Source organism: Lolium rigidum, chromosome 1 (genome assembly GCF_022539505.1).
Source record: "Lolium rigidum isolate FL_2022 chromosome 1, APGP_CSIRO_Lrig_0.1, whole genome shotgun sequence".
Lineage (NCBI taxonomy): Eukaryota > Viridiplantae > Streptophyta > Magnoliopsida > Poales > Poaceae > Lolium > Lolium rigidum.
Window position 1 is genome coordinate 330,417,757 of NC_061508.1, and position 12,311 is coordinate 330,430,067.

The 12,311-nt window shown below is 44.6% G+C and overlaps 2 protein-coding genes across 2 annotated transcripts; one reads left to right on the forward strand and one right to left on the reverse strand.

The window, feature by feature from the left end:
- Positions 1-508: 508 nt before the first annotated feature.
- Positions 509-1,689, forward strand: LOC124663202. Its single transcript, XM_047200931.1, has 3 exons — positions 509-1,243; positions 1,309-1,422; positions 1,537-1,689. The coding sequence occupies exons 1-3, from the start codon at positions 509-511 to the stop codon at positions 1,687-1,689; spliced, it is 1,002 nt and encodes a 333-aa protein (XP_047056887.1).
- A 2,054-nt stretch (positions 1,690-3,743) lies between these two features.
- Positions 3,744-7,311, reverse strand: LOC124663212 (phosphatidylinositol 4-phosphate 5-kinase 9-like). Its single transcript, XM_047200940.1, has 8 exons — positions 6,254-7,311; positions 5,895-6,062; positions 5,565-5,730; positions 5,215-5,325; positions 4,623-4,810; positions 4,387-4,533; positions 4,120-4,323; positions 3,744-4,029 (listed from the first exon to the last, which is right to left on the reverse strand). Exons 1-8 carry the CDS (start codon positions 7,309-7,311, stop codon positions 3,744-3,746), a joined length of 2,328 nt encoding a protein of 775 aa, XP_047056896.1.
- Positions 7,312-12,311: the final 5,000 nt, after the last annotated feature.

Here is a 12,311-nt window from a genome sequence, read left to right on the forward strand (position 1 = left end):
ACCCAAAGAATCCTGTTCGTCGGTCAATCTTCTCTTTCCCGCGGCCTTGGGGGCCTTAAATTTTTCTCACTCCCCGAGGATACCCTCTCCACCGCTCCCACTAATCCCGCGCTCCAGGATCGCCTTCTTCGCCTACTCATGTCAGTATCCTCGCCGCCCCAAACCTACGTCTCTGCGTTTTCCTCTTCTCAATCTATCCCGCCCGCTCAAATCGTCAATTTGTGTATTCGTTCGTGTGTAGATCAGACGGCGGAAACGAAAGCAATTGCAAGATGTCGCCATAGCTCGCCGACGTCGGCGTCGCTGGACTCTCCTCCTGCTCTGTGCGGCTCTCCCAGGGTCGGTGATCCCGTCTCACCTTCCTCCTCAAATTTTTCTTCTCTGTTTCCTTTATTTTTCCAATCTAAGCCGGCCGACGTCGTCTGAAACAGTTAACTGTGGGCGCAGCGCTCAATCCGAGCACTAATATCAAATCTTTCTGCTTCGTTCTAGTTCGCCGGACTTGACGATGCCGGACAGGAGTGGCGCGACGATGCTGGACGACCTGCCGGACGAGATCGTCGTCCACAAGATCCTCATCAGCCTGCCGCCCAAGGACGTTGGCTGCTGCCGCGCCGTTCGCAGGTCCTGGCGCGACGCCACCACCACGCCTGAGTTCACGCTCGCGCACCACCGCCGCCAGCCCTCTCTCCCCATCGTCGACGGGCTCCCCTCCCGCTTCGTCGTCCTCCGTGGTGGCAGCGGCGACGGCGCCGTCTCCGTCTCTCCGACCAGCAGCTCTGGCCCTTCCACCCGAACCCCACACTCAGTGCCCGATCTGCCTACACACGCTTCCACGGACAGGCTCCTCGTCATCTCACACGGATGCCGGTTCCACACCTACAACCCGGCCACCTGCCGGCACGCTCTGCTGCCGCAGCCCGAGCATACTCTCCCGTGCCACAGCATACTCGGCCTCTACCGGCACGGAGCAACCGGGGAATACAGGTTGCTCTGGTCTTCAACGAGGGGGCATGAAACAGCGTTGCACGTTCTCACTGTGGGATACAATGAGTCGAGGAGCGTTAGGGTCACAATGCCGTCCTCGCCTTCCCTAGAGCAGGCAGTGATCCAGGGGCTACCCCAGGACACCCATTACACCGGCGCCGCCACCGATCATCCGCCCGTCCACCACCATGGCAATCAACACTGGATGCGCAGACATCGTGGCGCCACGGACACGGCAGACATCGCGGACATCATCGTGTTCGACACACAAGCCGAGCCCCTGTCAAGTTTGCTTATTTGGATAAGCTGTTCGACATGGAGGGGAAGCTTGCTCTGTACAGCATCGACCACCGCCTCACCGCTAGAAATGTCTGGGTGATGCAGGACTACGAGGCCGAGATCTGGACCTTCAAATTCCGAATCGATGTGTCAACGGTAGAGGCATCACGGCAACTTTACTTAACTTCTTACTAGAAGAAGAAGAAGAAAAAACCACTTGAATCAACGGTGCAGAGTACTTCACTCATGGCTGTGCTCAATGAGCATCAGCTGCTGATCGGGTTCAATGAAAAACATGTGCTGCACTGCGACATCTATGGAAACTTCCTAGGTATGGTGAACATTGGACAGTTCCAGGCTCGTATGTTGCTTACTCAGCACCGCCTCCAGGAGAGCATCATTCCGATACCACCCCATACGTGAGATGCAAGCAGAAGATAAGGAGGCTCTGTTCTCCAGATGGCGGCACGATTGGATGTTCATCGCTTGATTCGTTATGCCCTCTAGGAGTATCTTCATATCCTAGGCTCCAGCTATCCTATATGAGTCATGTGTTTTGTTCTTAACTTTTCTGCCTTATTAGTGATACTGCTAGTACAAGTGGGCATTTTGGATGGTTGCAATTGCAATAGCACCTCTTCTATCATCAGCTGGTGCTTATGATTCTTTGTGTCCTTTGTTGGACATCATTTTAATGTTATGAACTATAAAGTATGTATGATATCAGAAACGTTTCTACCGTTCCTCCACTTAAATTTCCTTTCAGTTAGAATTGTTAAATATGGACTGACTGGAGTTCACACTTTTGTTAGAAATATGCCATTTTTATTGGTTGAAATATTTCTTGGGGCTGATTGTTTGATCTTTGCTGTTCAGTACTCAGTTTGGTCTTAACTCTTGCATACTTGCACCTCCTCTTTGGTGTTCGTGTCAGGCATATATACTTGCAACACTAGTACTACCTCCTTTCCAAAATGTATGCCGTTTTGGCGAACTATTTTAATTAGCCAGAACAGCTTATATTATGGAACAATGTGATATTATATATGGCACTCAGTTAGCACTGTTTTGTGCGTGCTTGTTACTCCACTTCAGTTGTTGTCTGTACATTGATCTGTGTTGCTCCTGGAGTCCTGTAGCTTAATTTGACATTTCTAGGTACAAGCAAATGACCGAAGATGTGCTCTCCTGGAGGAAGATCGATGACTGTGCTTTGTTCTGTAACTTGATTACACCTCAAGGTGACAGTTGGGCCGATTTAGGACTGGGCACATATCTTTCCATGCGGTTAGTGCATGTCTTGGGTCACATGGAAATTCCATCAATTTCGATGGTGACATACTGACATCTGAAATACCCTGCCCGCACTCACAAAACAATAATCCTAGATTTACAGACTGACAGGCTTACGGAAAGATTACGGACAAACGTGGCCGAAAATGGTTGGGTGAAATTTTATCCCTTGATGAAAAACCGGGAGTGGTTTATAGTTTCACCTATTCATGCTATGCCACGTTATAGGTCCGTAAGAGATTTCCGTAAAGCCTGTCCGTAGGCAGGGACGGAGCTGCCTTGAGGCTAATGGTGTCAGCTGACCCCAATGGAAAATGTGAAATCCTTCACTATTTAGCATTATGTAGTGTTAGATTTATAGAGGCTGACACCAGTGTAATAGAGATATTATACTAATTAATGACCCCAGTGCTATTATTTTTCAGCTTCGTCCCTGTCCGTAGGTGTAGCATTACTCACAGAAAGTGGTTCTCTCTACTCCGGAGTAGATTTCTCAACGCAACTTAAATGCCGGAGCGAACAACTAGCATTGCAAATTCACAGCTAGCATTTTCTCTTGTTTCCAGAATTAAAATCGAACAACTAATAACCTGACGCTAACAATAACAGTTGGTGCTTATGTTTTTTTTTCTTGGACATCATTTTAATGTTATGAACTATGGAGTAAGTATTATCAGAAACTTTTCTATTGTTCCTACACCGAAATTTACTTGCAGATTGCATGGTTAAGATGCACTTGTTGGATAATCAATAGTATGGTTGTGGGCATGGGTCATCCTCCTCCCAAATTTTATTTCACTATTTGTCCAGACTATGTGCTACATCATCCGCATCTCGCCTAACAGCCACAAAGCCGACCACTTTGCACTCCAGGAAGGAAGAAGGACCCCTTCTAAACCCCAGCGGTAGAGTGCCGTTCTTCTTCACCTACAATTTCGCCACAAAATATGAAAGAAAACCCATCTAAATCCATTCATAATGTGCCCTCACTGATTCCTAGTTGCTATGAATGTTGTGTTTGACAAATACATGCATGCATTGCTTCCAACAATCTTAAAGCATACACATGCGCAGCATCAGTATATCAGGTAAAAACACTTCTTATTCTTAAAAAAAAACAGACTCCCTAGGATTTTCTATTTTTTAAAAATAATACTTGACCGAGATGAGGAAAGAAAGATGATTTATTGATTATATGAGTTCTCGGGGAAGGCGGTGCCGACAAACTTGAAGAAGCGCTCCGAGTAGAATCGAGGTTCCACAGCAGATATTGATAAGGGGTTATACTTATACTTGATGGACTTATATGCATGCTCAATCTTCTTCGTCATGTTGTACTTCTGCAGAATATCAATGATCCCTATGTATAGTACGACATCATAAACATGATGGAGCGATTTGCTGTCATCCACTTGTTTATCTTCTTTCTCCGCTCTCGCCGGCATGTTGACTCCTAGCTGGATAGGAAGCCTATCAAATTTCAAAAAAAAATCATCTCAGATCATATATTAGCATTGGAAGAACATGAGTATTGACCTAGAGAAATTAACTAATGATGACCTTCCTGTGCCTGGAAGCAGAAGATCAACTTCCTCGAAACATGCCGATGACGAACGCAGGCGGCTTCCCCTGATGTGTGGGCCGACAGAAGCTGGACCATTTTTGTTGCTGCCTCGCTGCAGCAAAATCAGCCCGTCTTGATAGTTATAAACGGAATTCTCCTCTGCGACATCTGCATTACCGATTTCAGTAAGGAAAAAAATGCTTTTGCAAAATAGGTTAACTGGACAACTTACTGAGAAATAAAGATATACATTCCATGCTTACAGAACGGTTAAGTTATCTGGCAAAATGCTTTCACAAAATGATGATCCTATTTGTAGGTTTCGACGAGCTCGGTAATGGAAACCAAGAAGTAAGCTGTAATCCATTATACCATGGTTCCTTAGAAATTCGCTGTCGATTTCAATCTGCCTACATAGAGTAAAAACAAAACATGATTGTTACAAACAAAACTGGTCATGATAATATACAATCTGTTATTTCAGAGTAAACATGCTTACTTAAGCAAAGCACCCCGCCAAGAAGGCTCAAGATAAAACGAATAATTCAGATCCAAATCTTTCAGCGTCGTGTTCTCGTCGATTTTAATTTTCTCTGTAGAACGTCCCAAAGATGAACCTTTTATGTCAAATCTTCGATGAATTCTTAGTTCTGTGCAGAACATGTTGCCCATTACTACAAATTGAAACTGCACATATAAACAACAAAAATCAACAGTTCAGTTTCTACATTATTTCAGAAGCAGTAATTAGAATAGGAAATATCATATATAATAACTAATATTCTTTTAAGATTGAACGAAAAGTACTACCTGTTAAAAGAATATATAAGAAGCTTTAGACAGTATATGTGCAACTTTGGCTATCATTATCAACGGTGACATGTTATCTAAATTCAAAAAGTAATTATATTTTTGAACTATTTCCCCAGAAAATTCAATAGTATTATTTTGATATGATCAGATTAAAGAGTTTTGTACGTAGTACCAGTTGAAATCATTTTTTTTGTTACAAATTCGAAGATTTTTTTTTACTTTTGAAATAAGACATTAGGGAGTAGAAATAACAGTTAATAATGCATGTCACTAGGTACCTTTCGACCACTGGAAGGTGTCACCCGGTGGAGGCCAAAAAATTTAGTTACGAGCGTATTCTCGTAGGTTTGGACATGACGATAATAGTATGGGAGCATACGCAGAAGAACCTGCATGGTATCAAGTAAATACAATGTCTCACATGTAAGAAATTAAGTACGCAAGAAAGAAAAGTTTAATTCAAATGCTAATATGATTCATAAGGTGAACTAGGAAACTAATTCAGATAAGCTAAAAGCTCAATGTCCATTTAGGATCAAGTGTTTTGGGTGAGACAAGCAAGCTCCAGATCATTGAAATCTTCCTATTCCTACATATCAAGAGCTGAAGTTGAGTTGACAATGAGAACCTGCACTTCTGATTTCCGAAGAGTCTTGATCATGAACCGGTCGTCCTGCGACAAGAAAAAGATACTCCCACTCTTTCCAGGAGAAGATAGCTCCCTAAGTGCATCGCTTCCACTAATGGAAATCATGTAGTCTGCTGTATCAATCTTGAACATCTCCCTCAAATTTCTATAATAAAACACTAGCAATAAATTAGTACGTACGTACGTCGTGTAATGTTGTGAAAAAGAAGAAAAGTAGTGCAAGGAAGCAATCACAATAGCATTGCAGAACAAGGTTCAAAGATACTGCACAATATAGCACGTTGAAAGAAAAGTGAGGCGGGCACAAACCTGAAAACCATTGGGCAGTAGTCCTTCCACTTAAAATCTAGAGCACGATGTGAAGGAGTAAGGTTTGATCCGTTTTTGGGGAAGTTCATCCAGAAATTAGCTTTGTGTCCATAATCAGAAGTTCGCACTTCACGCTCCGGGATCGGCGTAATCTTTCCAACTGTGTACCTGAGTAGTGCGATTCAACCTTTTACTGATCACGAATATAAAATAGCTCTTTCCGCAAAAAAGAAAGAATATAAACTAGCTCTGTCAATAAAAGGAAGAACATAGTCATAGATTACAGCAATACTGTACTAGCTAGAGAAGGAAACTGTTGAGATTGGGATGCCCTGTACTAATATGCATCAATTAGTTACCTGATTCCAAGCTGCAGACAGAGCATCAGATCGTAGCTCCGGTGGCCTTTAATTATCGTCTCTCCGGGCCTTTTCGCGGCCCTTCTGAGCCCAAGTTTCAGTTTCTTGGAGGACGATTCCGGGAGGCTCCACTTAGCCAGCACAATCTCGCTGATTAGAACTCCCTGAGCGTACTCCCGTTCGAGGATCGGGGAGGAGCTACAATCTTCGCATTTCAGCGTTTTGTCAGGACCTCCGGTCACTCCGATACTTCGGCGTCTCTGCAGGGACGCATTCTTCTTCATCGGAGGTCGTCCGAGGCCTGAGTTCCTCCTGGACAAACCCGCCGCCGGGGGCTCTGGATCCGCGGCGGTGCCGCCGAAGGAGAGGTCAGGGAGCACGCCCCTCATCCTCAGGTCGTCGACGAGGGCCGCGGGAACCATTTGGCTGAAGGTGCCTTTCCCGTCCTTGAGCCCCCTGGTCCATGTCCCGAGGTAGCACCCGCCGCCCTCCCAGGTGTACAGCCCGTACCCGTGCGCCACGCCGTCGAGCCAGTTCCCCTGGAACGAGTCGCCGGCGGCGGCGTCGGTGCCTTTCCACGTGAGGACCCCTTTGCCGGACATGAGGCCGTTTCTCATGGTGCCGACGTAAGTGTTGCCGTTGGCCCATGTGTACCTGCCATGGCCTTCCATCTGCCCGTGAACCCAGGAGCCCTGGTACACGTCTCCATTGGCGTGTGCCTGGAGCCCGAGGCCGTGCTTGCGGTCCAGCTTCCATTGGCCCTTGTAAAACGAGGAGGAGTTGGCGTCGATGCGTGTTCCTTGGCCGTCCATGAAGCCGGCGGAGTACTCGCCTTCGTAGACGGCTCCCGATGGCCACCTTGTCCTTCCGGTGCCATGCCTCATCCCCCGCCTCCACCCGCCGCTGTACACGCAGCCGCTGCCGGACCAGACGTACCGCCCCGTGCCCTCCGGTACTCCGCATGACAGCGTGCCGGAGTAGAGGTCGCCGTTGGGCAGCGTGAGCTCTCCAGCCGAGGCAGCGGCATCAGAGGCCGGAGAGGCTGTCCTCTCATGCATAGTATCCAGCGCTTAGCAGTACCACTTATTGGGGGCTTTCCTGCAGAGGAATATGAAATCAAGGCAGGCAAACATATATTCATACATGAATCAACAATTTGCTAGAATTAACTCAGGTTGTACATGCATGTTGCAACTGATTTTCATGTACCCGCCGCAGGAGATGTGCGCGTTCTGTATTAATGTTGCAACTGAAATAAACGGAAGGATTATGTATGAAGGTTGACTATCTTGCTACTGGTAGTTGTAACTTACATTGCTGATTGATTGGTATGATATGTATGTACAATATACATGAAATCAATGGGGCTTACTAAACAATCGATGCCGTTGCAATGCGACGCCAAGGCACCAAGACGAGGAGAGGAAGAAGACTATGGGCTTCACTTCTCCTCTCCTCTTGCGTATAATATATGCAGGGGATGGGTTGTCGTTCATGGCTGTTCATGGCTGCCAGCTGCTGCTGCAGTTCCTTGTATAGCAAACGTGACAAGACAAATCGACCAGAGAAATCTATTTACTGTAGTTTTTACGTACCGATGAAGAAACTGGTCGATCTGATGCACATGGCGGCATGGCGCCATCCGCCATGTGAGATTTGACCGCCATCCCTCTTCTCTCTCTCCGACCCTCTCTATTCCTGTGCATCTCTCCCTTGCTGCTAGCTTCTTACTCGATCGCTACTTGTGGGTAGTATATGAAATGAAGTACGTATGCTGATTTGCTGACACACCTACAGAAAATTGACATATATTTATATCCTGCTACTTATTTCAATAATATTCACCCTTACTGAACACGTATGACACAAGTATATACGTGTGCTCCGTTTTTGTTGTATAGTAACATAAGAAAAAGGAAAGAAAAGAAACATTTGGACGATCCCTCCGTATATATTAATATGTGTACCTTTCTATCCCTTGTCGCATGCAAATGGGAGATATACTAGTAGAGCATACACTGCTTTGCTATACACAACAAATGGAAAAGGAAATCAATCAATCATATCAGGTTGTTTTTCAGGTGTGGCTAATTTTCTATGGAATCGCGGTTGCAACTCATGGCTAGAGTGAATCACGAATCAATCCAGTAATCAGTGTCCTTTTTTCTCGGTTACGACCCAACCCATGTGCAAAGTAGTCTTATGGCTAGCATAAATCACGACGCAATCTTATGATCTAAGAGTCGACCGAGAACTAAGCTAATTCTCAGTCGACCAAGAATTAACATTTTCTCCTCCTTATAAACAAAACTGATATGTTTTAAACAATAAACATAACAAATAGATTGATTGATCTATATAGTGGTAGTATATCTTTTCGAGGCACCTTAAATAGTGAAGGGGCTAGGGAGAAATAGAAGAATAAAGCTAAACTGATACTCCTGCTACTTGAATATATCTTTTCAAGGCGTCTTGAAACTAGTTAAATGGCTAGAAATGGTGATACTCCTGCTACTTGAATATATCTTTTCGAGGCGTCTTGAAACTAGTTAAATGGCTAGAAATGGTAGGCGAGAAGAAGAAAGTCTCAAGCTAAATGGTTGCTCCTCCTGATCTGTGCAGCTACAGCCTAGAGAGTAGTAGTCGTAGTAGCACCACCTGTTCAATTTAATCAAGTTGTAGTACCATTTTCGACAAATGAGACTGTAAGCACAGCGCTAGATTGGGCATCAAAGGTCACATAGTACAAGGCATCTATCGCGTGACCGACTGAAATCGACTATAACAGCGAGCTACGTGCCTAGTAGCTAGCAACCAGCTGTACTAATGGACAGATTAAAAACAAGGAGAAGAAGGTGATGCCCGTACGCTAATCCTGATTTAAAAAAAACCATATAGTATGCCATGCTCGAGCTACCCTGTCTCCAAAGTCCAAAGTCGCATGGATTGCCCTTGCCATGGTCGATCGATGTGACATCGGTCCACTGTGTATTTCATATACTAATATGTGACGACTGACAAGCTAGGCTAGCTAGTCCTCGGTCGGCAAATTAGACTACCCACAATGGGAGTATCATAGGTAGTATCATGTATTCCATGCATGCAAAATGCTGATGTGGCAGTGTTATTAAGGATGAGAAAGTGTGTACTAGTATCATAGGTAGATACTGTATCATAGGCTCATAGCACATACTACTAGAAAAAATGATGTCAAGTAAATCTTGTACACATATTTGCATTGAGATTCTACAAAACAATTAATATATGGAGACTATGATACTAGTATATGATACCATGCATTATGAAGATAGTAACATGTAGTAGTATCATACGCATGATACTTCTATATGATACTATGCATTGTGACTAGTCTTAAGCAAGGTGATCGCCATGGAGATGTTGCTTGAGCACACGCGTCATGTGCACGTACACAGTCAACTGTATGCATGCGTGTACGGCTTTACGGCTGAGTCAATTTACTGGTTTTGGTAACTTTGGTCGATTTGGGAGAACAAAGAGAACAACCAGCGAGCAACAACGCAGTCACCTAGTGGCAATATGGAGATACAGACAATTTTAAAAAATTACATAAAAGAAAAGTCATGTGATATAGTGGTGGTAGCAGCATGCCAAACATCACCAAGATAGTACCAGAATCCAGAAATCTATTTTCTCCAAAAATGATGCCTTAAAAAGGAAACAGTGCATAAACATCGTCACCACCCAAATCCTAGATCATGGTATTTCACCTAGGAGAACGTTCACGCTCGTAAAACAATACCATCAACAAAGCCATTGCGTGACAAAACCAGTAAAGGTCAGATCTTGTTTTTCACCCTGCAAGTTTAGACTCTAAATTTCACCCGTGTTGTCACCTCCACTTGCCGATGCCGCTGCTCTAAGTTGTTGTAATATCCCAGGTTTAGAGACGACCGAGGGGTAGAATTTAGAAAGGGATGTGCATTGCATCGTAAAATCTGGGAAAATTTCGCGCTTTTATAGAAAAACTACATCAAAAGGGGACAAGTTTCTCTCTCGACACCACACAGGATTAGGGTTTCGAGAGTGCGATAGACTTGGACCTAACTAAACTCAATTAGGGTTTTTGAGAAGAGAGGGGGAATAATTCCTTTCTCAACTTAAGTTGCATTAAATTCAAACAAGTTATGTTTGAATTTCAAACATCACTCAAGAATATTATAATTCAAATATGGATAATTCAATAAACAATTTAATAAATAAGAATACAAAACAATAGAATATACAATCAAAGCTCATTAGAGAAAACCTTGAGCTTTATTGATTAACATACAGAATACAATGTCATTTACAATATCCAAATTGAATTATAAATATTACAACACTTTAAGAAATTAATAAATAAAAAAGGAAAACAAAAGAATTACAAGTTTAGACACAATCCTAAACTACTAAAGTAATCCTCATGAATTGCTTGATCACCACTTGAATGATCTTCACTTGAGCATCTCAATCATCCCTGGAAGCAAAAAACAGCAAAATCGAAACAAAGATTAGGCCAAGTGGGTTAGTGAAATAATGAGAAAATGGAGAGGATAATATCAGCTCTGGCAAGCTGAGCATACCAAAGCCCAAGTTCCAAGCCAGGCACACACAGGCAACTCACAAGGCTAGCTGCATGCCTCACAACACACACATACCATGAGAGAGGAACCCAGGAAAGGCACTGCTGTCGACCAAGGAAGTGAAGAGGGAGACATTATAAAACCTTTTTGATGGGATTCGTAGCATAGAAAACAAAAAATTTCCTACCACAAGAACGAACAACAAGCCAAGATCTAATCTAGTAGATGGTAGCAACGAGGTGAAGATCAACATACCCTCGAAGATCGCTAAGCGTTAACGAGATAAATCTCGTGGTGGATGTAGACGATCACTTGCCTCTTTCAAAAGCGCGTAGAAGATCTTGACGGTGCCACAATCGGGCAGCACCTCCGCACTCGGTCACACGTACAGTGTTGATGACGACGTCCTTCTTCCTGTTCCAGCGGGCAGCGGATGTAGTAGATCCTCCTCGGAATCCCGCCAGCATGACGGCGTGGTGACGGTGGTTGTGGAGATCTCTGGCAGGGCTTCGCCGCAAGCACTGCGGGAGAAGAAGGAGGAGGAGGGAGTAGCTAGGGTTTGGAAAGAGAGGGGCTTGGGACGCCGGCTAGGGTGCCCCTTGGTGGTGCGGCCAACTCATGGTCTTGGTGTAGCCGGCCCCCTCCCCTTGTCCCTCATTATATAGGTGGAACACATCTAGGGTTTGCCCAAGTCTTCGAATAAGACCCCAATTCAAAACTACCATATGGACGAAACCTAGAGGGACAGGGACTCTCCCCTTCCCCCCCTTGCTTGGCCGGCCAAGGAGGTGGATTCCTCCATGGACTCCACCCTCCTACTTGGTTGGCAAGTTAGGGTTGGTGGAGTCCCACCGGGACTCCACCTTCCATAGTGATTTCTTCCGGAAGTTTCTAGAACATTCTAGCGCCTTCCATAAATGCACCGGATCATTTCCAAACTTGGAAAGTGACTTCCTATATATGAATATTATTCTCCGGACCATTCCGGAACTCCTCGTGATGTCCTGGATCCCATCCGAGACTCCGAACAAAACTTCAAACTCCATTTAATATTCCATATCTACTTAAAACGACATCAAACCTTAAGTGTGTCACCCTACGGTTCGTGAACTATGCAGACATGGTTGAGACTCTTCTCCGACCAATAACTAATAGCGGGACCTGGAGATCCATAATAGCTCCCACATATTCAACGATGACTTCGTGATCGAAAGAACCATTCACATACGATACAGATTCCCATTGTCACGCGATATTTTACTTGTCCGAGGTTTGATCATCGGTATCTCCATACCTTGTTCAACCTCGTCTCTGACAAGTACTCTTTACTCGCACCATGGCATATCATCTCTTGTGAACCAGTCACATGCTTGCAAGCTAATCAGACGATATTCCACCGAGAGGGCCCAGAGTATATCTATCCGTCATTGGGATGGACAAATCCCACTCTTGAT

What these genes read in the sequence shown, in the direction of transcription:
- LOC124663202 (XM_047200931.1), top strand. Translation starts at nt 509, where the DNA reads ATGCCGGACAGGAGTGGCGCGACGATGCTGGACGACCTGCCGGACGAG. An exon ending in CAGACATCGCGGACATCATC is followed by an intron (nt 1,244 to 1,308) that starts GTGTTCGACACA and finishes TTCGACATGGAG; the next exon opens with GGGAAGCTTGCTCTGTACAG. An exon ending in TCCGAATCGATGTGTCAACG is followed by an intron (nt 1,423 to 1,536) that starts GTAGAGGCATCA and finishes AATGAGCATCAG; the next exon opens with CTGCTGATCGGGTTCAATGA.
- LOC124663212 (XM_047200940.1), bottom strand. Translation starts at nt 7,311, where the DNA reads ATGCATGAGAGGACAGCCTCTCCGGCCTCTGATGCCGCTGCCTCGGCT. An exon ending in CACCTTCCAGTGGTCGAAAG is followed by an intron (nt 4,811 to 5,214) that starts GTACCTAGTGAC and finishes TTATATGTGCAG; the next exon opens with TTTCAATTTGTAGTAATGGG. An exon ending in TGGCGGGGTGCTTTGCTTAA is followed by an intron (nt 4,534 to 4,622) that starts GTAAGCATGTTT and finishes TACTCTATGTAG; the next exon opens with GCAGATTGAAATCGACAGCG.